General features: G+C 42.0%; 2 protein-coding genes across 3 annotated transcripts; both read left to right on the top strand.

The window, feature by feature from the left end:
- Nucleotides 1-10: 10 nt before the first annotated feature.
- Nucleotides 11-13,210, top strand: eif4enif1 (eukaryotic translation initiation factor 4E nuclear import factor 1). The gene is made up of 19 exons (XM_041961907.1): nucleotides 11-325; nucleotides 1,046-1,167; nucleotides 1,254-1,327; nucleotides 2,446-2,573; nucleotides 2,999-3,273; nucleotides 3,751-3,949; nucleotides 4,118-4,281; nucleotides 5,046-5,184; nucleotides 5,478-5,657; nucleotides 6,762-7,033; nucleotides 7,531-7,605; nucleotides 8,686-8,872; nucleotides 9,262-9,350; nucleotides 9,623-9,756; nucleotides 10,139-10,220; nucleotides 10,354-10,477; nucleotides 10,568-10,882; nucleotides 11,025-11,195; nucleotides 11,660-13,210. Exons 2-19 carry the CDS (start codon nucleotides 1,099-1,101, stop codon nucleotides 11,845-11,847), a joined length of 2,865 nt encoding a protein of 954 aa, XP_041817841.1. The 5' UTR covers nucleotides 11-325; nucleotides 1,046-1,098; the 3' UTR covers nucleotides 11,848-13,210.
- Nucleotides 13,211-13,876: 666 nt separating this feature from the next.
- On the top strand, nucleotides 13,877-26,102 carry patz1 (POZ/BTB and AT hook containing zinc finger 1). 2 transcript variants are annotated; one of them, XM_041956724.1, is made up of 6 exons: nucleotides 13,877-15,417; nucleotides 16,783-16,846; nucleotides 16,957-17,128; nucleotides 18,362-18,520; nucleotides 21,206-21,418; nucleotides 21,895-26,102. In XM_041956724.1, the coding sequence occupies exons 1-6, from the start codon at nucleotides 14,171-14,173 to the stop codon at nucleotides 22,371-22,373; spliced, it is 2,334 nt and encodes a 777-aa protein (XP_041812658.1). In that variant the 5' UTR covers nucleotides 13,877-14,170; the 3' UTR covers nucleotides 22,374-26,102. The 2 variants fall into 2 exon arrangements, with proteins under 2 accessions (XP_041812658.1, XP_041812650.1); XM_041956716.1 differs by lacking the exons at nucleotides 18,362-18,520; nucleotides 21,206-21,418.
- The last annotated feature ends 296 nt before the right edge of the window (nucleotides 26,103-26,398 follow it).

Here is a 26,398-nt window from a genome sequence, read left to right as displayed (position 1 = left end):
GTGATCAGAGGAAAATTGCTGCTACGACTTAGAAAACAGAGAAAGACCAGACAATTAACTGAGATTACACAGTCTCCGTGTGAATTAATTTGTTATTTGGACCTGTGTTGTTGTGTTTAGTTACCCCAGAACACTGTGCTTTTGCTGAAATCACTGCTACAACTCAGCCGGCTTTAGATTTGGTACTTGCTGGGTGGGCATTATCCCCATTCCCCAGCTAGTTAGCTAGCTAGCTAAAAGTGCTAGGTTTGCTAGCTAGCTAACTAACGTGAACTGCCGCTGCTTGACCGTTAGCATCCAGTATTCCACGCAGCATTCAAGCTGAGTAAGTTGGCCTTTTGTTTTTTTTCTTAATGTAGCAGCTAACCAGTTACTTGTTCAAATTCTATACCATGAGCGAGGTTTAACGCTACAGTTAACCGTGGGGCGCTAGCCTAGCTAACTCTACCAATTCCTGGGCTAATTGTTAGCGAATGTTTTTTTTTTTTAAACTTAGTAAAGAGATGATTCATTTAGCAGTAGATTTGGTTGAGTAACATCAACGTTCTATGGATTTTCTTCAAAATAGCTTCGTTCGTAGTCTAGACGCTGCGGGCAATGTGTCAATTAACGCTAACGCTAGGTAAATTACTGTAATTGACAAGTCTCGACTCATGTCAGCGGTCTCTGGCTGTTGTCAATTAACTTGCTAATTAGCTTGCAGCGTTTGTTGAACTGTCCGCATGCAAATTGGCTGGACGTTAGGTGAACTTAATTGTTAATTTGATTATTTTTGATTGTGCTGTTTGTTCATGTTGGAAGCCAGGACACCTTTTTTATTTTTGCTTTTCCACGCAAACAAGTTTAAAATTACATCAGCGCTAGAATGACACGGTGCTACTTCAATTTGAAAAATGCTTTCATTGATTTGATCGACACCAGTGATCAATTGATCAACGTCAACCGAAACAGTTATCCTCTCTGTCGAGACGGATCCAAATGAAGTAAATGAAACCGTTATTGTCATGCTTGACTAACTTAGAAACGTTAACTTTGTTTACAACAGGAACAGAGTCATTGTTGGGCTGGAAGCTGTTTGCTCTGCGTCTGAAATCAGTCATGGAGAACGATGCTGAGGACAATGTTAAACAACAGCCAGCAGCCACAGCTCCTTTCAGATACACCAAGGTGATGAGAACTACCAATAACATGATAGTTTAGTGACCACACAGACTTCTTCCAAATAGAAATTAACCATGATCAATTATATGCAGGAGGAGCTTCTGGAAATAAAAGAACTGCCAGTCTCCAATGAAAGACCAGAGTGTCTGTCTGAGAAATATGACAGGTAAGAATTTATTTCCTCTGATGTAAAAATCCACACCATACATAATCCACGTGATATTATTCAGATTGTGTCCTAATATTATGTGGGCCAACAAGGAGAGCAAGACTAATCTTGTACAATGAGAGTTTAAATGTAGTGCATTGAAAAGCTTCAAAGCTTCTCTTTGACAGTAATTGGCTTAACTAGGTATCTGGTCATAGATATGTCTTCCCTGATGAGAATGAAGCTGATGAGAAGGAAAAAGCTTAAGCATTTGAGTCTCCAACATGAGTGGCTTTCATTGGTAATTCGAAAAGAGTGTGCAACAACAACAGACATTAATTGATGAATTTTGTAACCTTGGTTAACCTGGGGTGTATATATGAACATTCTTTTGTCACATTTACTTCAGTCTCTATTCCCAGTGTAAACCATTTAGACCCTTGAAGAATATTGAGCACATACAGCTGCAAGTGGCTGGTCAAAGATGGATTCTGGTGTTGGGTCTTGTGATGTCTTCATGAGAATAAAAGCGCATGTAAAACAATTGTTTGGTCTGTAGATCACGTGTTTATTATTTTAGTCTTGTAAATTGTAGAGGCAATGTAAGTGTGGACCGTTTGAGTGTTTTATTCAAGTAATTAAATCAAGGAAGCCATCTTTGACCTGACATGCTTATATTTATTTACTTTTTAATAAATACATTCTGTATGGATTGCATACAAATTTGAGATGTGAATGAATGACAGCAGGTTTTCAGGACACCTGTTGATACATAAAATATTGTGATGTTTTTTCAACCTTTAACAACCATCCAAGAAATGCCAAGAAAGCCTGTGCTTATGTGGCAGATATTTGCTTTGGTCTCCCCCCACCCTCCTCCCCTCCTAACACCTAATCCATTGTCAGTCTTTTATGTGTTTTCTACTTGAATAATTGTCAATTCTTTAGAGCCCTGCCATTCTCATTCCAGATATTTAATCAATGCTTTTTAGACAAGGGAATGCAATGAAAATTATCTGATATGATAGAAAATGACATTACCCCTCTTGACTCAGAAATAGTTGAGATTTTTACTCAGGAATCATTTTAGCCAAGCATTTATCCAAATGGTGGTTCTAATGGTGTTTTTGTTACAGTGATGGTGTCTGGGACCCTGAGAAGTGGCATGCTTCACTGTATCCCGCTTCAGAGCGTAGCTCTCCAGTGGAAGGTTTTAAGAAGGACTATGTTGATGAGAGAGTTCCTTTGAAACGAAGAATCCCAGGTAAATGTCATAGAAATCATTTAAATTATCTTCCTGTCTGTAGGTGAGGATGGGAATCAAGCCCTGTTGTCAGTTGAAAACCAGTTCTAAATTGTTAGAACCATCTGAATCTGATCCCTCCGAGCTTATCAATTCCTTTTATTGATACCAGCATTTTTTTCTGACAGCAACGTATTGCCAAACAATGACATCAAACTCATGCGTCTATTGTGCTATAAACTTGGATTTCATGACCGAGAAAAACATCGGTTCAAAGCAATGTATATATGAGGAAGAAATTATATTTTTTGTGACAAAGTTAAAACCCAAACTTCAATCTCGGCTGGTTCTGGATTGTAGGTTTTGTAAGGATGTGACTTTGGGTGTTTTTTTTTCTATGTACTTTAAATATGTAAAACTGAGCCTGTCTACTGCACTGTGTTCAGATCCTCGTGAGCGGTTAAAGGAGGATGATCTGGATGTCATACTGAGCCCGCAGCGACGCAGCTTTGGAGGTGGATGTCAAGGCAACGCTGCACTTGCACCTCATGCCCGCAGGCCAATCAGCCCCCTGGAAAATAAGGAGAATGAGAGTCTCCGTCTAGGAGCCGCACGCAGAATCGGCAGTGGCCGCATAATTGCTGCCCGAGCCTTTGAGAGAGAAGCTCGTGCAGAGAAAGAGAGGGAACGTGAGAGGGACTTTAAGGATAAAAGATTCAGGGTTGGTGCTCATTGCTGTCCGTTTATCAATAATGTGTTTCCCTCAGCATTGAGATGCGAAGCATTCAGTGTGTTCAGGTTGGCATTTCTTTGCAGTGCTAATTTAAGTAGGTTGCCAAGAAAGTCCACCAAATCACAGGTGCATATGCCCTTCATAGTGTCTCAAAAAACTACCTATGAAACGTGTAAAGGAAGCTGACAAGAGAAATGAGCAGGTGAAATAGAGCCTTAAACTTTGAAAATGTTTTATGAGAATTGGATATCATTCTAGTTTATCACATTTTAGAAAAGCAGTCATGACTTACTTGCTACTTATTAGAATGAGGAAGGTGCTGCTTAGACCGAGGAATCCTGCTTCCTCAGTGCAGTTTCTCCAGAGTGTATTTCAAGAATGGTCCATTTCATTTGATCTAACTCTGAGCAACATGAGAAGTACAAACACAGTGACCTTATGTTTGTCTTGTCTGATCCTTTGCAGAGAGATTTTGGTGACAAACGTGTGTTTAGTGAAAGGAGAAGGAATGACTCTTATGCAGAGGAGGAGCCAGAGTGGTTCTCTGGGGGTCCCACCAGCCAGTCTGAGACAATTGAGCTCATCGGATTTGACGACAAAATCCTGGAAGATGATAAACGCAAGTCCAAGCGGTCAAGAAAGCGGGCAGAGTCTTTAAAAGAAGGCATGTAAAGGCCTTGTTCTACAGAATTCAGTTTGCCCAATTTTTGTATTTTGTTACTTCAGATACTTTAATGGTGTGATATTATTTTAATATCTTGTGTAGTGTGACTGCTATCACATTAGGGATTCTTAAGATTTGGGTTTTTGTTTTCACATTTATTGTGTGCAGCAGTGGAATGTAACGGTGGACAGGCCGGAGAGCAAGATGTGATTTTGCAGTCCTCTGCTGATCAGGAGGTTCCCCACCCTGATGTTCTGCCTGAACAATCAGCTGGAGACTTTGACTTCAATGAATTCTTCAATCTGGAGAAGACCATGCCAGGACTGGCCTCTGTAAGTACTTGGGGTGCACTGTGTGGTTTTGTTGATGTTTAAAGGTGTGAATATCACAGATGGGATGGCATTTATAACTCCTTTTTCCTTCTTACATAGTATTTTGCGCCAAGCCAACCAGTAGAGGTTTTCAGGTCGAGTATCTATACCTTCCCCTCAAACCAGACTGGCTTTTCCATGTATTTATATCATGATGAAGCACATTTTAGAGGCTAGGTTGACAGTTGTGACACAGTTTTCACCTGACAGATTCCAAAGTCTGCTCAGGTTCATGTTTTTTAATAAATAAACGAGCCTTTTTGAAGCCTGGTATTAAGTTTGCAGATACTTTGTTTCAGCACAAGATTACCTCTGCTGCATTGGCTTGATCTCATTGAACTTGCTATATGGTGGGAATTGTCACTGAATGGTGCACTTTCTTTTTTTTGTCTGTGGGCTACTGCATGGGGTTAAAAAGGTATCAATGATCCAAATTTATGCCCATCATTATAGCTACATTAGGCCTGCTACTAATTGGACACCTAAGTGAACCTGTCCGCAGACTTAATATCGAAGAGTTGTGTACTAATTGGTTTGTGGCATAAAAACAACACATGGTCAAACAGCAATGCATTCACTGACACTGACCTCAGTCTTCTAGCGCATTTTGTGCTAAATCGATGGAAAACGCTCTAAACGTAAGTGTCACCTTTGTCCTTGTACTCTTCGGTCTGCCCATTTTTGTTTTCCACTCTGTCTCAGCTGTGCCTGTTTGTGTCTTACAGATGATAGAGGACGTTTTGGGGGAGGGCCCTGTATCGGCTAGTCGCTTCAGTCAGTGGTTCTCCAGTAACATGAGCCCCTCAGGCAGCCGGTCCAGCAGTCTGAGGTCCACTCCTCACGAGGAACTGGAAAAACTTGCAGGTAAATTTCAATGTGCATGATTTTATTCTCCAAATATTTCAATAAGTCTGCAGCACGGAACAAGCCCCTGGAAGTACATTCAGGGCATTATTGTTCCTTACTGTATGAAAATACACTACTGAAACGAGCCAACCTTGACTGTACCCCAGTCTTTGGGCATGGCATTAAAATCGTTGAAGTTCGTCACCAACCTGCTCTTTTACTTTGCCATTCTCCAATGATTGCATATTAGATTTTTGCTTTTGTTTCTGTGATGGATTTCCTAAATCTTGGACTGTTTTGGTCCTCTGAAGGGCTTGAGCCCCGTTGCACGTCCCCTGGTCACCACGGCCCTGCCCCATACTTCACACCTATTCAGTCATCTGAGTGTAAGGAGAAGGTGGACATCCTGGAGCTGCTGCACAAGGCCAAAATAGACCTGAAGCCTCTTCTTTCCACCCTGTCAGTCAACAAGGCTCGGCTACGGGAAAGCAGTGAGTGCCAGTTCACTAAAACATCTGCAGTTATACCATGTCATAATTTTTACTGCCGAGTACTAGATAACTTGTTCATGCATGGTTCGGCAATATGGGTTTAATTTGTGCATGGTAACGTGTGTTGTGATTGCAGTGCACTTAATAAAAATTCAACTGAGAACACATTTCTGACGGAAAAACCAGATGCGGATGTTTCTGGGTAATCCAGTGAAATACATATCTGAGTAACTGAAACAAACTCCTATAAATCCAGTATGGCCATACACTTGTCCTGCTCACTGACCTGTAGCATTGCCTAGAACTACCAGATATATTAACTGGATTGATACCTCTGTGGAAAAGGTATAGCAATATATGTTTTGACAAGTCTTTTGTCTCAATGCCTGCGTTGTCATATTGCCCAACCCTAGTTTGATGGTGTCGTAATTTAAAAACAAAAGAATATCCATATTTGAACTGTTAGAGATTAAAGTTTAGGTAGGTCAGTGGTGTTCATGGCTTTTAAGACTTCTCTCGACCGTTCTGTTCTTCCAGATATTTACAGTTGCATTCCTAATGCTGTGTCCAGCATCCAGCTGCCAGGTTGCTAATACGCTCTGAAGAGACTGGATTTTTTGTCAATGTTAAAATTTTGTACTATTGCTTTTACAGCTTTCATGTAAATACTTACATATGTGATTTGTTTAACTTCAAATGCATCCATGTGCATGTTTTTGGTAAATTATTTTGTAATGTGAATGACTTCATGGTCATTGAGACCAGATGAAATGATTGTTGCTGTAGTAACTCTTTTGAGTTGTTAAAATCTGTCGCGTAGCATCATAAATCTCTGTGCAGTGTTTGGATGTCTGAAATAGATCAAGGCATATGATGGCTTATGAAACTGGACTTATTTTACATTTCATAGTCTCACTGGCACCTGTAGTAACAAGCTGCAAACCGATGCAGCCCTTTGAGTATCTGAACGGCTGTTAACGGTGACCAGACTGTCTTTGTTCAGGCATCTGAGCTGACTTCTATTTGTTTTTTTTTATTGCCATTTTTTCCTTTTTTGTTTTGAAAAGTGCTACATAAAGTTTAATTATACCCATCTGTCCCCAGCTAACTGTGGAGCTGTTCTCTCGCTGGAGGAAGTGGAGGGAGAGATGAAGGGGATGAAGCTGGGCTCAGAACCACAGGTGCGAAAGGTGCCACCTCCACAGAGGGGAAATGGCACGCCCTTCATGGCTGAACATTTAGAGGAGGCTTTAACTGGTGGCACCAGCACCCGTCCACACTCACGTGACTCCGACATGTCGGCCTTTAATAAACTGGTCAGCAGCATGAAGGCAAGTGGAACTCTGCCAACTCACCCTAAAACCAACACAAACAATGTAAGTATTTTAATATCTTTGTTTATATTGACCCAGACTTAGACTGGACAACCAACAACATTTTGTATGTTGCAGTGAAACTGGTAGCGGTTCATACAAGTCTGTCCTCGTGTGTTGCTGCATGCAAGCTTTTTAAACTTAACCTAGATTAATCCACTTGTTGAAAATTTCATGAATGGACTTGAAAGTGATGGGCATAAATTTGTTTAATGGTTTTAGAGGTTGGATGGAGAAGTTGATTGTGACTTGCATGTACAAATCCATCTCAGTGGTCTTGCAGTTTAGCAGGTTAAGGAGATTTCACTAATTTTATATTGGATAAACGTGCAAATTTTACACCAGGTGGTCAGATACTTGAGGGCCAATTTGCATGCCATTGATGTACTTTAAAATGCCTCCCTAAAGCTCTACATTTCTTACTGAGATGGGTTTTTACAAGGAAATTATTGTTGGTTGTATTGCACCTGCAACAAAGTCTTTCTCCCTGTACAATGCAGCAGCCTTCAGACCCAGCAGTGGTGACAATGTCTGAAGCTCCAGTGCCTGCTCAGCAGCAGAAAAACATATTTCAGGTGTGTATGTTGACTATCCTCTCAAGCAGATGTTGTAAATGTTTATTATAGGCTAGAGGTCTTCACAGGGCAACTGAGTTCCTATTAACAGAATTGAGGCTGGCGCAAGTTATATTCATTGTATCATACATTGTGATTATACATTGTCCTTGAGTCCATTTCCAGTTTCCAACCTGTTCTGTCTTCTGTCCATTTCAGTTCAGGTCTACAATGTTTTGAATTCAGACAAAGGCTGCTTAAATGACAACTTTTAAGACTACCCTACTGGGTACATGAAAATATGCATTGCTGTAGCAAGACTTGCTAGCCCTTCAATGCTTCAACACTGCACTGTATAGACCAGGCATGTCAAACTGATTCCATAAAGGGCCGTGTGGCTGCAGGTTTTCGTTGCAACCAAGGAGGAGCACACCAGGCTGGAATCAATTAATCAGCTGATCTCAGTCTTCAGCTGATAACTAAGTGAACCCTTAATGTTGATTGGTTGGCCTGGTGTGCTCCTCCTTGCTTAGAACAAAAACCTGCAGCCACACGGCCCTTTATGGAATGAGTTTGACATGCCTGGTATAGACCCTCGAAATAGGGCTCAAAAATGATTGCAAGTGTGGGAATCCTGTAGCCTCCAGACAGCATGTCAGACTGAACCTCTGCACACTCCTGCTGGAGAAAAATTACATTTGAAACTTATTATTCACCTTTGTTGCAGTCAGACCGAGGCAGCCTTATTTCAATACTATATTTAAAATAGAGGCTGTGCCTGCAGCAAAAATCTGCAACAGCGCACAGTATATGCACTTGTTAAACTTGACTAGTTCAGATTGTGTTTGGGGGGGCAACCAAAACATAAAGATTAAATGTCTAAGAACATTATAACCTTGTACTGCTGCGTCCAGCAGCGCTTCTTTACTAGAGCTGTTGTGAATGGTTGCTAGGTCCCAATTTAGCAACTTAATGAGGGGAAAATGCACAGTCCCACATTTTATGAACAGTAGTTTTGCACCTAAATCTGACTGCCAGACCAATAACAAAGTGAATTGAGCCTTGTTTATATTGGAACGTGTGCGTGTGCTGATATTATAGGAGCTCTTGGGAGGTCCTGCTCGTAGTGGCTCCCCTTCAATACTTGGCAATCTGTTGGGCAACTCTGAGGGCCCAACGACCTCGGCCCCTCTACATGGCCTACTACATAAGGGCCCGTCACCCCCTCTCTTTCCACAGAGGGCACCCTCACCTGACTACTTTAACAGTCGGTTGCAACCTTCAGCAGGTAAGTTCGCTGCAAAACCATAACTTGGAATTGGGAGGAATGTACATTGTATGCATTGACCTTTCTGTCTTTTAAAATCATAAGGCTTTAGCTACAGACTTCATGAGTGCATCATCAGAAATGAGCTCAGAAGAGTACCTGGAATTATGGAATCGCAAATGTTTTTTAATGAAATGTCATCAGGACTGCCTCAAGCAATGTATTGCTAATTAAATATTCTTGGATAGATTTTAATACAATACATACAATGGAAAACTTTATATGTGAAGCAATATTAAGTGTGTCATTGTCAAGCTCCAAACTTACTTACAGCCCTGATTGCATGACATAGATGGTGTTGGTCAGACAAGCTGGATCATTTATAGTTTTTCTCCCTGACCTACCTCAAGGTTTTCCTGTTGGTCCTCAGCCTATGCTGCCAGAACAGTTTGCTGATGTACACAGGTCTATCAGCCCTGGCTCTGCTGCACAGCAACAGGTAACAAATGTTTGAAGATGTTAGCTTGGATTAATTGCTTTATTACTGTACATATAATTAAATTGCACCTGTTTTTGGTGTAAACAGTAATAAGAATGGCACTGATGGCTTGGATATGAAAAGATAACCACACATATTTCATATTTTAACATTTAATTGCATGTAGCGTTTCTCAGCTTGCCTGCATAGTATATCAGTTTTCAGTGAAAAAGAGGTCACATTGACTGCCTTGAAGCAAGATCTCTTCACTTGTGTGTATTTTGTTTGTCCAGATGAGGGCGCTGTCCATGCCCGTGAATCAGGCAGACCTTGAAGCTCTGGCATTCCAACAGGATCTTGCGCTTCATGCCCACCACTCGTTCCAGTCTGGCTACAAGCAACCACAGGATAAATCTTTTCGAAATAGGTTAGTTTTTGGGTTTTTTTTAACCTGTTTTTAAATACTGTATAATATGTATTCATAGAGAAATAATTAGAGTTGAATGTGATTAATACTGCTCTAGTTAATCAGTGAGATTCATGTCCTATGAGGACACATTTGTATTGGGCTACTTGTTCTGTTAATTTTTTGCAGTAACTGGAATGATGGAAAATGCAGCTTGGTGTGCTGCACATTACAGCAGTACTGCATACAATGTAAAAAGAATAAAATTCTCTTGACAATCATGGGCAATATTTTGCTACATATTGCCACACATCGATGTACTGAATGTATGCACCCAAGCCAAATAGCCAGGATTGTCTAACATCTGGTAGTTACATATGGCTGATGTGCTTGTGGTCCACAGACTGCAGCGTGCAAATCGCTCCCCTGGTCCAGGCCCTCAGCCCGCTGGAAGAAACTCTCCAGCCAATGCTGTCACCAGCATGGTGAGCATAACCTTTCAGGCATCGTTGTTCTGAGTTGCCAATGAAAGTTAGAGACTTTCAACTTTCATCTGTATTTTCACCTCTTGATACAACCAGTATCAATGTTTTTTTTGTTTTTTTTTTTTTACTTCAGTTGTCCCCGTCATTTACACCCACATCTGTGATCCGCAAAATGTATGCGACAAAAGACAAAATTAGAGATGAGCCATCAAGTCGTTCGGAGACCAAGGAAGAGGCAGCAACGCACTGTCAAGATGGTACAGACATTAAACTACCCACAAATCCTGATTTGAACTTAGCCCAAGTACTACAACACTGTAACATTGGGATTTGGGGTGTGATTACAGACAGCGGCTCCCCAAATCTATACCTGGAAGTGATGGATGGGAATGCTGCCCAGTCTGGGGGAGGAAAGGCTGGCTCGCAGACCTTGTCAAACAAGGACCAGGAGCGCCTCAGGCCTGGCTCCGCTGGACACCATACGTCCACCATGGCACCTCCAGGACACTCCTCATCTTTCCCTCGCCCCATCTATCCGGTACCGCTGCTATCCCATGTACCTATGGTGCGCCCTCCTCCCCAGCTCCACCCAAATGTGGTTCAGCGAATGCTGGCGCAGGGTATCCAACCCCAGCAACTTGGACCTGCTCTTGTGCAAGCAGGTTAGTGTTTTGTTTTCTCCATGTTCTCATCTTTTGTAAAACTTCTTTGTGTTTTTAACTGTAATGACTTTTTGTAAAGTACCTGATGTTCAACATCTCACTTTAATGACCTCTGATGTAATTCTTTAATTGCACACACCAGGTATATTTCCTCCACATGTTGACCTTGCACAACTTCAAGGCTTGCCTCCTGCCCTGCTTGGACAACCGCTGTACCCCTTAAGTGCATCAGGGCATCCACTTCTACCTCCCAGAGCCAATACTCAGATGCAGTTAGCAGTAATGCAGCAGCAACTTCAGCAACAGAGACCAAGTGAGTGGAAGTAAAGTCAAATATTACGACTAAGTATGGGGATGCAATAGTGGCAGCCTTATGGCCGCTCTAGATTTGGATTATCTGTAGGTTTTCAACATGAGTCTGTCTAGTTGTACGTTGAACTCGATAAGTTAGATTCTGTATGTGGAACTGTACGGAGAGTATTTTGTCATTTTCAGGCTTTGAGTTTGCAAAGCAGGTAGAGCCAATCAGAAAACTGTTGTTCTGTCGTCAAACAAAACTACAGTCGTGTCTTGCATTGCATCATATTTGTGCCATATAGAATAACCTAAAAATAAAAGTGTGATAAAAGTAAGAAATAGTTTAGTTTAAATTTATTTAGGACTTCTAAGAGGTATTTCAATTTTCACTTCAATTTTTTTCATTTCATTTCATTTTTCATTTCCATTTTTTTTAATGTTCTAACATTTAAATTAAACTATCATTTTGTCTCCTTGCAGTACATCCAAGTGTCCCAGGCCCTCAGTCACAGAGCCAAGGCCCTCACCGGACAAACGGCTCCCAGCGACATGGGGGCAGCTCCCCTCTAGGCCTTGCCAAGTGGTTCGGATCAGACGTGCTAGAACAGCCACTCCCCTCCATGCCGGCAAAGGTCATAAGTGTGGATGAGCTGGAGTTCCGGCCATGAGAAAATAAACACTGTACTGGATAGCAAGATTTTTTTTGTTTTTGTCTTTTTGCCCATCTCCACCTCCTCCTACCATAAAAATGTGAACTTTAATTTGAAAGAGCACAGACCTGGACAGTCTAACCCTGCCATGCTTTGTCTTCAACCGTGAAGTCACTGCTTTTGAAGTGGCTTGTCAGCAGAAATAGAAGGACGAGCGATGGCGAGGAGTTTTGCCGACTGAGTGAATTTTTTTCCTTTTTTTTTTTATTTGTATTTGGCTCTACGCAGTAAATAATGTATAGGCCCAATTGTACAGACCATGGGAAAGAATCTTATTCTCCCTGTATATAGCTATTTTTTCCTTTTCTTGGTATGGGGGAAGGTGAAACTATCCTGCAGTTCAACTGAAAACTGTGAGACAAAGTCACCAAGAGCTGGTAGCATTCCTTTGTCTTGTTCAACTTTAATTCCCCCCCTGAAGTTCACAGATAAAGGGCTACTGCTAGTGAGAAATGTTGGATTGATGGGTAACTTAAGTGTATACTTTACCCTTCCTTTGTGGCATGGCTAGTGGCCCTTTTCTGTCCATGTGACTGGCTGGTGCATTTCAAGACAACTCCAGGGGATGCAGCTAGCGCTGGTTGTGCCTTTTTTGTTTGTTTGTTTTCCTTTCTTTTAAACTGTATCCTCTCCCATCCAACCTGTCACTAGGGGGGTGCAGCACTGCTCACGTTGTCATTTTTTTTTGAGGGTGGTTGGGATTCAGTTTATGTGCTATAAGTTATAAAAAGCACAAATAGAATTAATAAATAAAATCTTCAGTAAAACAGTTTGCTTAATTGTTTTAAATGGATTTGTATTTGTTGTTCATGTACTGAATGTATACTCAGACCACTGAGTGTAAATCTGAACAGAGTAGTCTATTGTCTGCTCTATGTTGGCTGTACTTGTCAGGAGAAATACTAAAGGTTGTCTTGCAGGTCCTCTTAATCTCATCCAAACTATTTGTTGGAATACAACCACTAATTGCATTTATGTAAGGATACTAAGCAGTCATGGTTGGCTGCTTGAGCAACTTAATTGGATAACTTTTTTTTAGTACAAGTCTACAATCCAGTTTGGAGCTAGACCGATTAATTGGCCAGGATGATAGGCATCTGCAGACATTAGCTTATTGCAGATACCACAGCATTGGCGACTATGTGTGGGACAGTAATTGAAAAGTGTCAGTGCAGAAATGTCATGCCTGAGGTATTTTAAGAAGTATTGTCCATTATTTACAACTTTTAATTGCACAACTTGGTCACAATTAAGTAATTACATATAATATATCCTTGTTTTTAAAAACATCTGATATAAAAACAGTATTGATCAGACTCTAATCCAATGCAATGGGTTGCAATAAATCCCATCTTTAAGCTTGCAATGTTGGGTATTGAGACTGTCAAGTGTTTTATTATTCTAATTTTCAAGGTGGTTGTAGAGTGGATTGTATTAAAGCTTCTAATACTCTGCCACCCTCATGTATGTAGTAGACAAAATCAGTGGTAACTCAGTATAGGAGTCTCTCGACTTAAAGGTCCAAAAATCTAAACTGATTTTAGAAAATGAAATTTGACGCCCTGAAACCTGTTTAAAAATGACAAACACTGTTATCCATACATTCCAAACTAGCTATTCGGTTATTTCCACTTATTTTTTCAGTAATACTGGGTTATACTGATATGAGCGTCTAATCTCGTTCGTTTCCTTTTACGTCCAATTTCACGGGTACTTTTTTTGTGCGTGTTTTGGTCGAGCCAGGACTTACCTGAGGTGACTGGCACAGTGTAATGCTTTGACATGTGTTTTGAATGGGCTTACAGACTGCGCTGGTCCAGAGAAGGAAAAGGGGCTTTTCGTGTTCATGGTTGGTTGGGGGAGGGGTTTTACAAACAGACCAGGCAGGAAGAGACCTGCGTGTTCACATTTTGGCATAGCTAAAGACATGAAAGACCCCTGCGGTGCTGGGGCTCTACTCCCCCAACTGCCATTGCAATGAGGAAATCATTTCAAAAATACACATTCAGTATCAAACCCGAGAGAGACATTTTTCACGAAACAACAGCGACCCCCACCCCTCAAGAAACCAGGGTCAAAGTTCACAGGAAGCTGGGGGGCTGCCATTTTTCCCTGCTGTTGCTACTGCTAACGTTTAACGTTAGATGCTAAAACGACGGGGAGGGGCGGTTGGTTTTGGATCCTGTAGCTAGCTGGAATCAACGGCTCGAAATCGTTACACAAAATCCGTCATTTCTCCCACCGTCGTCGCTAACAACCATTGTTATTGGATGAATTCGGCATGGAGAAGGTAGCGGAGCCGTCTTGGACTTCTTCGTACACCTACCAGGTGAGCAAGCACAGTGCGGAGATGCTACACAACCTCAACGTTCAGAGGAAAGATGGAGGCAGGTTCTGCGATGTGATCTTACGCGTCGGCGAGGAGAGCTTCCCTGCCCACAAGGCTGTGTTGGCCGCGTGCAGCGAGTATTTCGAATCGGTGTTCAGCCGCCAGGCGGAGGGCGACGGCGACGCCAAGGAGCTGGAGATGCACACCATTAGCCCGAAAGTTTTTAAAGACGTTTTGGACTTCGCTTACACCTCCAGGATTGTGGTGCGACTGGAATGCTTCCCGGAGTTGATGACAGCTGCCAAGTTTCTGCTGATGCGGTCAGTCATTGAGATATGTCAGGAGGTAATCAAACAGTCCAACGTGCAAATCCTCGTCCCGACCTCACGCGGAGGAGACGCCAGCCTTTTCCAGGCCACGGGAGCCACCGAGCTGGGTTTCCCGGTGGCACAACAGGATCTGGTAAACGGAACGGGAATGCTGGTGAACGGTCAGAGCTTTGCTAACAATGCACAAATGCATGTGGACGGGAGTGAAGGCACGGCCGCCGTGTTATTGGAGGACGGCGGCGAGTCGTCGGTGCCGATGTTGGAGCCTGTTGAAGGACTGCCTGTTTCCCCATCAGCGGAAATACCGGGGAACGCGTTTCAGCACGACGCTGCCTCCCCTGGGTCGAAAAGGAGCAGGGGGAGACCAAAGAAAGCTGGTGGGGTAGTGGAGGCTGTACACTTTAATCACAGCACCCAGAAAGACAATGGGCTGTTTCCTTGCGGGACTTGCGGTAAAGCTTTTACAGAGGCTTCCCGCTTGAAGAACCACGAAGCGCAACATGGAGCCCACACCGGCACTGTAAACAACGTCGGTGACAGCCTGTCAACAGCGGGCGGCATGCCTTTAATTTCTCAGCCAGGTCTGGTGGAAAACGGCGTGCAGTTACACGGAGGGCTGACGCTGGACAACGGCCGCAAGCGAGAGAGGACCAGACGGCATGTCGGCTGTGACATTTGCGGCAAAGTTTTCCGCGACGTTTACCACCTGAACCGACACAAGCTCTCTCATTCCGGGGAGAAGCCGTACGCATGCCATGTGTGCGGGCTCCGGTTCAAACGCAAGGACAGGATGTCGTACCATGTGCGGTCCCATGACGGGTCTGTCGGGAAACCTTATGTGTGCCAAAGCTGTGGTAAAGGGTTTTCAAGGTGAGTTGACCCACTGACGTCGTGACCTGTGATTTACAGTTGCAAAAAAACCAAACCAAACAGTGCACAGTTGGCAGCGTTGTTCGTGCTGTTAATCAGCTATTGAGATGCACAGACACACACGTAATGTAGTCAGCTCGTTAGCCACCAGCAGCCTGAAGTCGGGATCGAGTCCAAAAACAACGAAATTAGTTAAGATAAATTAGCAGTCTTTCTCGTGAGTTGGTACCAATTAACAGAGACGGGTCAGAGGTCAAACCCTGAAGTAAGAATGTGTGTGTTTGTGTGTCAACATTAATTTTAAAAAGGGCTCTTTCTGCAAGCCATGACACACTCTTAAACATCAGCATACACCAATCTTTCGCTTTGTTATGGCAGAAACTGCACAACTGTCACTGAGTGACTTCAGTGCGTGTCGTCTGTGTGATTTGGCTTCAACCACTCAAACCAGTTTCCCAGGCTCAGCGTTCTCAGGCCCTGTTGCAAACTCACTGTCACCCCCTACTGCTGTGGAGGGTGAAATACATGCAGATGATAAAAGAAGTCACAAGTAGTCTCATGCTAACTGCTAAAAAGAATGATGAGGGAGAGGGTGGAAGTTTGTGGCAGAGCCATCAGGTTTGCTAAATTCATTCAATTAAAAAAAAGTTACTACGGAGAGTTTTTGGAGCTGTCAGCTCAGCACTTGGTCGGTGAATGGTTGCAGCGCATGCCACATAACCAAAACAGCCATGATTTGATACTAACCTGGGACCGGTGTTTCATGACATACCCAACTGTATTATTTTCTTTATGCTGCATTGTTTTCAGTTTTTTACTAGATATGACAAATTCAGTATGTGAGTCAGCCTCAGATATTTTACAAGACATATCGTGACACCACACAAATAAAATGCAATGTTTAGATATAAAGAAAACATGCATATAATAATTTTAAGTTCACAAAATCCCACACGAATAGCATGTGGTCCCAATAGAGGCAGTCATTTCACGTTAGTTTGCGCAGAAAGGTCAACACCCACTAGAGTGAAGTCATGGACATTCAGAGGATGAAAGTTTGGGTTTTTGGCTAACTCTGCTATGGGTTCTTGGTGCTGATGTTGGTGCAAACATCACATTAGTCAAGAACTGCAGCTTTTGTTCTTCAATCTCTAAGATTGGTGGTAAAATATCTTCAGAGTAGTGCATGCTTATGTTTTGGTTGCTACTCTTTAGGAAGTAGTTAAGAAAGATTAATAAAAATGAGTGTAAAACGAATAATGCTAATGGTAGGAAAGGGCACATTTAGCTCTGTGAAAATGTATTAGAAATTAGTCATGCCTCTACTTGACAAAGACAAATGTCATTTTCGTTTTTTCTTTCCAGACCAGACCACCTGAATGGACATATCAAACAGGTTCACACAACAGAGAGACCCCACAAGTGCCAGGTGACATTTAGGATCTATGTACCAGACTTTATAACTCACAACCCAGCTAATAATGCCTTTAAACCAAAATGTGTGAGAAAGGTGTTAACATGTTGATTTCCATATTGCAGATTTGTAACGCCTCTTTTGCTACAAGAGATCGCCTCCGGTCACACCTTGCATGCCATGAGGACAAAATCCCCTGCAAAGTTTGTGGCAAGTTTCTGCGAGCTGCCTACATGACAGACCACCTCAAGAAACACAGTGAAGGATCGCATAACTACTGTGGCATTTGCAACAAAGGTAATTATTTAGAATACGTCACGACAGACCACACTGTTTCAAGCTCTTCCTGTCCAGACAAATATTCAGGCGGCATTGAAGTCATGGACATTCAGAGGGTCAAAGCTTGTTGCAACCCAGCTTTTGTATTCTGCTCTGGGTTCTTGTAAGTAAGGAAGGTCACTGGAATGAACGACATGGCTGTCTCTTGTTCAGGGTGTGTGGCGTCCCTTTTGGGCGACTTCTGTTTCCCGAGTTGATGGTGCTACTCAAAATGCAATTTTTGTAAACTCAGCACCTTATTATTGCCTCTTCCTTGTGAGCGTAAAAGCTACGTTTCAGTTCAAATCATTGCATCTGGACCACGCACTGTGACTTTCAGGGACAGGCTGCATTGAGTTGTACAAAATATTGAAAATATTTCTAATCTTTTTTTTTTGTCTGCTCTGTGGACTGGGATAAAAGGCACATACTGAATGCAACAAATATGTCTGAAAGTTGGCCTTCATCTTGTACATAAACTCTTGGCGCTACAACCTGAAAATGTTTTTCAGGCTTCTGCTTTTTTGTACCCACAGAGCACGAACACTGGCGTTGAAATCATGCGTGATGGACACTCCATTTCTTTCACTAATTTAACCTTCATGTATACAGGGAGGTCCAATGACAGGTTTGCATCCAGTGTGCTTTGAACACAAGCCAATAAGAGTAATGTTTCATTTACAAATACAAGTACAAACAAGATAAGAAACATGAAATGTACGAAGCTGCAACTGAAATAATGGAATGAAGGGGAAGAGATTAAAACATCTTTTAAAACCAGCAATAAAAAGTCAGTGGAGGAAAGCTGAGTTTAAGCAAAATACATCAGGTATTATGTCCTTTATCAGGTCTAAGTGGCAAGCAGCCTTCTTATGGACCTGCTGATGCGTCAGTTGATAATCAAAGAATGGAAAAAGCATAAAAGAAAGTGATTAGTTCATGAAGAACATCTCTTCAGAATGTGCTGCACACTTCTCTTGCCCAAGATGCTCTTTACTGTTGAGAGATGAAATTCAAAGAGATGGATATTTATTTAACTTCCCCTCAGTTAATCATTTGTGTTCCAGAGTTATTCTGGTCAAATCAAACCAGACATCTATCGGATCATCTTCATCGAATCGCCTGTCGTTGTGTAACAGGACGCCCCTCCTCGTAGTCAGAGGCCTCGAGTGTGTCACACAACTGCCTTGTTCTTTGTTCTTTTGGTCCCAGGTTTCTCCACTGCGTCCTACCTTAAGGTGCATATAAAGACACACCATGGCTCTCCACTGCCCCCCTCTGCCACAATGCACACCTTCCCTGAGCCAAGGGGGGAACTGCAGATGCACAACGGCAACCCTTACCACATGGGACGCCAGTGCTCAGTGGAAGGCAAGCAGCCGCCCGCCCCATCCCAAACTTTCATGTTTCTGGCTTTTCATTTGCTCTGCTGCTTTTTGGAGAAACATGCTGCTGCATCTTTGTGTATGTTTAAAACACAAGCATACATCAACTCCTGCTGCCAAGCTTTTCGCTCAAACATTTACTGTTGTGCTATTTAATGTGCTGGTTGTCTCTCTGCTAGCTAACTGGTGTCTTTTAGTCAGAGGGGTTAGTGTAAACAGAACCTTTGTGGTGATTCGGTAGAGGGAAAACAGCTGGAAGAATTGCACACCTCTTTGAATACATTTTCTCTAATAATTCTCTATCCCATTTTTAGTCAGTAGCGCCACATAAAGTTCAGGTCAATAGGCAGACGACTCATTTACTCACACATGGTTTAAGGACATCTGGTAATATGTCCACCTATGCTCCTAAAACACTCTATTGTTATTTGGCTGGAAATCTGATTTAAATGCAAACAAATTTTAAGTTCTTATCGCCACACGCAGAAGTTATCCACACATAGTTGATGCTTTTTACACTTTACCATGAATTTGGTGCTGAGTCTTTTTTCTTTTTTTTTCTTTTTTTTTTTTTTTTTTTGATTTGTGAGTGTGTGTCCAGCATGGCCATGGCATCCTATGGTTAACAGTGTCTGTTTTCCGCTTGGCTGGCCCATCAGCAGTTGTTCAGCAATGCACAGTGTTGCATGATCGTCCCAATGTGAACACCATTTGCCCTGGATTCATTGAAACTTATATAGTTGTTCTCTTGTTGTGGGAGAGGCAGTTGCATAGAGACAGTGCACAGTGAGCTGTGAGCCGCAACCACGATTGGCTAAAATAATAGGGAAGACAATATTTACATTTTCTCATTGAACTTGTGAATGACTTTCTCCAATTACATGAATAATCAGTGAAATTTGAAAAATACGCCAAGCTTAGGTTGACTAACCAAATTATTGGTTATAATGAGAGCTGTTTTGCTTCCAAAACGGATATAAAGTGAAACCATTAGCCGCCTAATTAATCGTTAAAACTGATCCTGCCCTTGTCACTGTTTACCATCTTCTAAATTGCATCATGGTAGGCGTTTTGCTGCAGGTGCTTTTATAGATGTTTGCCATTATCCTCTTGTGGGCTAGAGTTATTTTGATAAATTGTCTTTTTAATGAGTGATATTATCAGTCTCAGTACCACAAATAGGAATCCATTAGCACCATGTTGACCTTATCGGTTCTGGTCTAACTGGGGAAAAGCTTCCTGCTTTGGCAAGTGGAGACTTGAAAAGCTCATTAGAAGTCAGTGGGTAAGCACTTTCCTCTGAGGTGAGTACAGGATGATAAAATCAGTTGTGGTTGTCATAGCATCTGCCAGCCAGTTTGTGACATGAACAGCATGTCGCATTATGCAGTGACTCACAGATATGCATAGTCAAAATGTCAAATGGTCAGTCTTGTTTTTCATGTGTGTCCTCTGGGAAGCATTCATGGTTTTTGTTTGCCTGCTCAGACTATGCTGCAAGTTTGTCTTTTTTCTGCTTATTTCCAAGATGGAGGGATGAGATGATTGGTTGAGTCATTCTGTGGTGTCACTAAATGAGCAGACCTTTTGTTACAGTAGTATGAATGTGTTTTCCTTCAACACTGTGGATAACAGTTTGTATTTGTGCACTATTGACTCACGTGGCAGATGGATGTCATATAAGCAGTTAAAGTGCTGCTGAGCATGACTCGCAAAGTCGCAAAGCAAACAAGGCTGACTACTACTACTTATCTGAATCGAGGGTCTAATAATAGAGGGGGTGTTGTACGCTGTGCGGTTAATGTTTTATAAAGCCCCTGAGGCATATTTGTGATAGTGGGTTACATAAATGAAATTGACTTGACTTGAATATTGATATGAAATTTAAATAAACACCACTCAGTATTTGGTGAGCTGAGGATTCTTGGCAATCATTTGGTTTTAATGATTTAATTCTGAGTGACAAAGCTCATTACATGAGCGGAAAAAAAGCTGAAAATCTTATTTACCCTTGAAAATGGTCATAGCCAGATGGGTGTACTGTCCCTATATTTACTGCAGTCTTCATTTAGTGTCATTTGTGAGAAGAACAGTTGTGTGTGTGAACACTGTCCTTTGTTATACACAGTATGGGCTTTTCTCACTGCGATCTTCTGACATGTCACAGCAGGACGCACAGATGAAACTAACTGCATGAATGGGGGCTCCCTGTTCATGCACGTGTGTCAGTGAGCCAGCATGCACAATAGCAGGGTCCTGGCATTGTTACTCCTTTATTAAATGTGGTCATTTTTAATGTTTTTAATCCCACCTGTGTTTAACAAGTCAAATTGTCCCCATGTGAAAGGTCACAATTTGTTTGATTTTATCTGACAAAAGTAGCACATACTGTACATCAACTGTTGCAGTCAGTGATTTTGATGGTCATTTCATAATCAAGTCACTGAGTTCAGTGATTTGGTATTTGCTAGAGGGGAAAAGAGGAGAAAGGTAATTAATTCATCACTCAACAGCATTCAAACTAGTAAATCTGTCTAGCTTGCTTTGTTTACAGACAGCTTTTCCAATACTAGTGATGAAATGAAGGTAATTCTGTTCGTGTGGTTTCCGCCGACCTGTTATGTCTGCCCCCCTCCTCCCCTTCCTTTCTCCCTGGCCGGGTGTTGTGTAGACCTGTGTGCCAGTCGCCAGCTGCTTCTCACCTCGTCTGAGGCAGAGGGTCGCTTTCATGGGCTCTCTGGACACCCAATTCTTCCCCAGCCTGGCCCTCCTGCCTTGGGCGTGCAGCCTGAGCTGCTCATGGGGAAGGCAGGTGGGCCTCCATATTTCTGGGAGTGTCGCTCTGGCGGGTTGCCTGGCTTCCCCGTCCATGGGCCTGCCGCAGGTCAGTACAGTCCAGCAACGGGGTGGGTGGGGGCATGGCGCTAGCACTGCCCACTGGTTGGATGAGCACGGCAGAATTGTCAGTGGACACTGGGCAAAGGACTGAGATGGATGATTGTATATTTAATACTGTAGCCACATATTGGAAGAAGTGTGTCTGTTCTTTTTACTGTATTTAGTGATTGAGCTGTAAAATTAATAGTGACAAGTTCTACTTGTGCTTGGGGGCCTTCTCATGAAAGTTGTCAAGGTAATTTTTGAAGTTTTTGCAGGTAACAACAATCTACTGGATTAAAATATTAGACAAAACCTGTTTTATAATCAATTTGTCCTAATTCATGCCTCCCTTTCCTCCCATTCTCTCTCCCTCTCTCTCTCTCTCTCTCTCTCTATCTCTCTCTCTCTCCCTCTCTCCCCGTCTCTCTCTCTCTCTATCTCTCTCTCTCCTCCTTGCTATCCATGCTGTGTTTACCACAGACGGGCAGGAAAACGCTGGGAAATGTCCTCATCTGGAATCAGAAGAATCAGATCCTTCATTTGGGGAGTTGTCCAACGGGGACGATCTTAAATCTCCACACAAACCCGACGGGCCGGAGCTCGAGATGCCCTCTTTAGCCTGCAACGGAGCCTCTGCGGGGGCCTTGGGGTCTCCAGAGGGATCCAAAGCCAAGACGGACCCTGAGAAGAAGTTTACCTGCGGGATCTGCGGCCAGGCCTTCCGCACCAAGTCCTACCTCAACAAGCACCAGCACAGAGTTCACAAAGCCCAGAAGGCCCAGGGGGGTTCAGGGTCGGGCTTGAACGAGCTGGCTCCCACCCTGACCTCTCCCTTCTCCCCTCAACAAAACATGTCTCTGCTCGAATCATTTGGCTTTCAGATAGTCCAGTCTGCGTTCGCCTCTTCACTGGTGGATGCCGAGGCCGGTCAAAGTGGGATCGACTTTGGAGGGAAGTGACATATTTGCTAAAGTTCTTGCAAAGCCTCTCACTCTTAGGACAAAGCCGGGTTGCCCACAGAAGATGCTCTGTATTTGGGAATAACTTTGCCTCAAGACTACTTTTTCTGTTCCTGACATTGCTTAATGTGTATGCGATATTTTTGTCACAGACTGCCATACGATTCCTACTTTTTCTACTTTTTCAGAGTATGAAAAGTGCGTGTACGGTGTTTGAATTTTCTTTATAAGGAAACGACATGAAGGTTTTATGTCCTTTATCTGATGTGGATCTGTTGAAGTTATGTTTGGTATACTTTCATTTGTTTTTGGCTTGTGTGTCGTTGAGCTTTCTTAGCTGCACAAATGTTTCTTGACATGAGATGAATTATTTACTGCAACTTTGAAACAAGTAATTACTTCTTGTATGTTGGTGAATTCTGTATTTATGTTGTTTCTCTGCATCTTTTTAAGAAGGATGTTGTTTTTCTTAAGGACAGGGATTTGAATTGGCAGGTTTTCTTTAGATTTATTAACTAGTCCAAGAACCATTCCTAACAGGCCCGAGGCATATTTCACGACACGTTTAGAATTGGCAGTTTTCTTTGGCTTCATACAGAAAGTGTCAGTTTGCTGGTCACTTATTAGCATTGATAGCTGTCAAGGTCCTTAATGAGTTACTGTTGACAGGGTTACAGTTGTGAAGCACTTTTAAAATGTGTGTCAATAAAACTTTAAATTAGAATTTTAACATGATCCACACGAAGCACCACGGATATATGATTTCAGCTAAAATGAAACTAAATAAGCTACCTCACAGAAGAAAGTAACACCATAGTGTTTTTTTGTGTCATAACCGAGTTAAATCTTGCGCCAACTTTGTCAGACTTAAAGAGTAAAAAGTCATAACAGATTCACAAGTAGAAGACAGACGCTCTTTCTGTCAGAAATGAGAAATGCCTGCAGAATGTCAGTGGGAAAAAATTGTATTTAAAGCTCCATTAGCGCCACAGCTTTCTCATTTGTAGTTGTTAATTTTTTTGTTGCTGTTCTGTTTTTCTGTAGTTCTACTGGTAAACTGTGTATTTCCAGTACTTGAGCAAAGCCTTTGAGGAGTGTTACCATTCACCATTAACCAGAGTGGTTGTGTTGCTGTGGTTGAGCGCAGAGTTGTCACGCTGACGTGGCAGCTGGAGTGATGTGCTCGCATTGATGCAGATCTGCTGGCAGCTCACTCGGATGTGAAAAGCCCTTTACCATTTTTTTTGATGTGATGATTCGTAAAATGGATTTTTCATGCAAAAAAATTGCAAAAGTAAGGAGAGGAAAGCCATTGTTACTCTGATCTATACTGTGTACAGGATTACCTTTTGAAAATGAATTTTCCTGGGATAACAATTTTTAATCTGTAAATTTTGTCTTGAAACATGCCTTGAGCTTGTTAGGAATGAGTTTTGTATCCTCCTCCGGCCCTACAATGACAAGTTTTCCAAGTTGTGTTTGTTCGGTGTTCAATCAGTTGTGTACATTAAACAGGGACCAAGGTCAGGTATATTTTCAGTATATATTCTGAGAAATGTAGATTATATTTTATTAACTTATTCATGCCCTCAGTTTTGTGTACAGTTTTTGTTTTAATTGTCAAATGAAAATCTTTTGATTTGCTCATTTTGATAATTTGTCACTCTAAATTATGTTAAACGGAGACGCGTGGTTATTTGTGTGTTAGACCAAGGAGTCGCACCCCGATCCACCAGCCTCTGGAACGACCAAACGTAGTGTTACTATTGGTGTGTCACGTAATGAAGCTCACTTTAAGTCTCCAGAGTCTCTTCCTCTTCTTGTGTTGCTCACCCACCTCCTGTCAGATTGCCTTGTTCTGTTAGTAGGTGACATGTCTTGTGGTTTGCACTAGTAGTCGCTAGGTTAAGGCACAAGCTTATCCATCTGGGTGTCTTACAGTGAAAATGTTTTGATCCAAACTGTTATGTCCAAGACATTCCTGCGATGAGAACAAACTTTGTTGAATGGTTCCTCAAATCAAAACGCAACGGGAACCTCACATCCACTTTACTGCTTTGCTTTGATTTTAAAAACTTGCTCCACGTCCAGTGTAGAAATGATACTGAAGTGGTTTTACATCTCAGAAAAAAAAAAAAAAAAAAACAACCCAAAAATCAGACAGGATGTGATGAGAAATTGTGTGTGAAGATCAGCACACCATATGTAAAGTTTAATTAGGTTTTGGATCACTGTCAGATTGTATCCATACTAAATTATTGTCCCTTTTTGATCTCTCATACAACTCACACATCAGATGAACATTTTGCTCAGTAGCTGTCTTTTCTTGTGTTGTAAAATCTGTATTATGATACAAATCAAACACAGTCCAACAAGGAAGGGGCTTATGTGTGTGTGTGCGTGCGTGCGTGCGTGTGTGTGTGTGTGTGCGTGCGTGCGTTTGTGTGTTTTGTAAAAAGAAAAAGGAAAAAAGAGTGTACATGTCTGTGTGTGTCTGTTTCTGTGTTTGATCTGTATTTCCTGCTTTCTGTTTAATTATTATTTGTGAGTAATTTAGTCTCTTAAATTCAGTGCATTCCTATATTATTTATGGTTATGTTGTGATTGTAACACGTGTATATACCATTCATATACACATTCTATAAATATATATATATAAATATATATGAACCAACCAATATGATCAGTGTTTGTCAGTGGTGGTCCTGTACATATATAGATTTTTTTTTCTTGTCTGTCATGAGGAGGGGTGTTAAGTTATGGCCATTTGATTGAAAGTGTAAACTGCATGTTTTGGCATGCGAGCTGAGCTGGGGACTGAATGTCGATCACTGGTTGGTGGCAGTAATGGTTTCACTGTACTGTCACTCTGCTCTGGCAGTGCTCACGCTGCCAGCTGCACGACTCAAGTCTTTGACCAAGTTTTTTTTTTTTTTCTGTCCTTTTTTGATCCACTCTGCACTAGTATTTACTCCTTCAAAAGGTAATAAGGGTTGTTTTGTTATCAGTTGTTCGAAAACAAGTGAAAGATGCTGTAAGGAAATGCTGTTCCTTTTTGTTTGAGTGTTTTTCTTCACTGGGATGTATGATTTTGTTTTCGCTCATGTTGGTACTGGAGTGTAGAAGATGATTTTCAAGGATTATTTAGGCCTAAATGTTTTGCTTTCTGCTTTTGGTCTGTTGCAAAGTGCCTTCCAAATACTGATTGTGCACAGCAGTGGATTAAAAAAGGTCCTCTTTTCTAAAGGTTAAGAAATTGTACAGAGTGACTTGCATTGACACTTTTGTATAAAAACACACAAAATGTACAATATGTTAACTTGGTATTTTATCATCGTACTCAACAAGACTGCTCTTAAAACATGTGAGCTACATGTTTTGTTATAACGTCTTTGGACATATTTCAATATAAGCATACTTTTCTATAGATATTTGTTTTTGTACTCTGTTATGGAGTCTCATCTCTCTTGTTGGTACAGAGATGAGCGTCAAATAAATTGCAATTGAAAAAGCTCCTACCTTTTCTCTTGTAATTATTACTGGTAGATAATGAGACAGTGAATCCATCTAGGCCAGGACTGGCCATCAGGAGCTTGGAGCCCCTCACTGGAGGGGGGGCTAACCTGATGTTGCAATTTTACAGCTACTTTGGGGCAGTCTGGGACGCTATGCTTCTGTGTTGTTGGGGAGTCTTAAAGGTCCCAGTGTGTGGGATTCAGGGGGATCTACTGGCAGAAATGGAATGTAATATTCATAAGTATTTCTTCTTTTGTATAATAACCTGAAAATAAAATTCATTGTGTTTTCGTTACCTTAGAATGAGCTCTTTATATCTGCAGAGGGAGCAGGTGGTCTTCCACACAGTCCCCCATGTTGCACTGCCATGTTTCCACTGTAGCCTAGAGCGGACAACCCAAACACTGCCTCCAGAGAGTGCCCTTTGCGTTCTTAGTGACCGCCGTAGGGTCTCATTTGCCAAGATACTCAGTCATCCAGTTCATGGTTATCCAAGGAGGGCTGAATCA

This window comes from Chelmon rostratus, chromosome 2 (genome assembly GCF_017976325.1).
Source record: "Chelmon rostratus isolate fCheRos1 chromosome 2, fCheRos1.pri, whole genome shotgun sequence".
Lineage (NCBI taxonomy): Eukaryota > Metazoa > Chordata > Actinopteri > Chaetodontiformes > Chaetodontidae > Chelmon > Chelmon rostratus.
The sequence above is the reverse complement of the archived record's forward strand: the minus strand, read 5'-3'. Positions and strand labels throughout refer to the sequence as shown.

Excerpts from the sequence above, each read along its gene's own strand:
- patz1 (XM_041956724.1), top strand. The coding sequence starts at position 14,171 with ATGGAGAAGGTAGCGGAGCCGTCTTGGACTTCTTCGTACACCTACCAG. Across the intron at positions 15,418-16,782 it reads TGTGGTAAAGGGTTTTCAAG|ACCAGACCACCTGAATGGAC; the intron begins GTGAGTTGACCC and ends TTTTCTTTCCAG. Across the intron at positions 16,847-16,956 it reads AGAGACCCCACAAGTGCCAG|ATTTGTAACGCCTCTTTTGC; the intron begins GTGACATTTAGG and ends TCCATATTGCAG.
- eif4enif1 (XM_041961907.1), top strand. The coding sequence starts at position 1,099 with ATGGAGAACGATGCTGAGGACAATGTTAAACAACAGCCAGCAGCCACA. Across the intron at positions 10,883-11,024 it reads ACCTGCTCTTGTGCAAGCAG|GTATATTTCCTCCACATGTT; the intron begins GTTAGTGTTTTG and ends TGCACACACCAG. Across the intron at positions 11,196-11,659 it reads ACTTCAGCAACAGAGACCAA|TACATCCAAGTGTCCCAGGC; the intron begins GTGAGTGGAAGT and ends GTCTCCTTGCAG.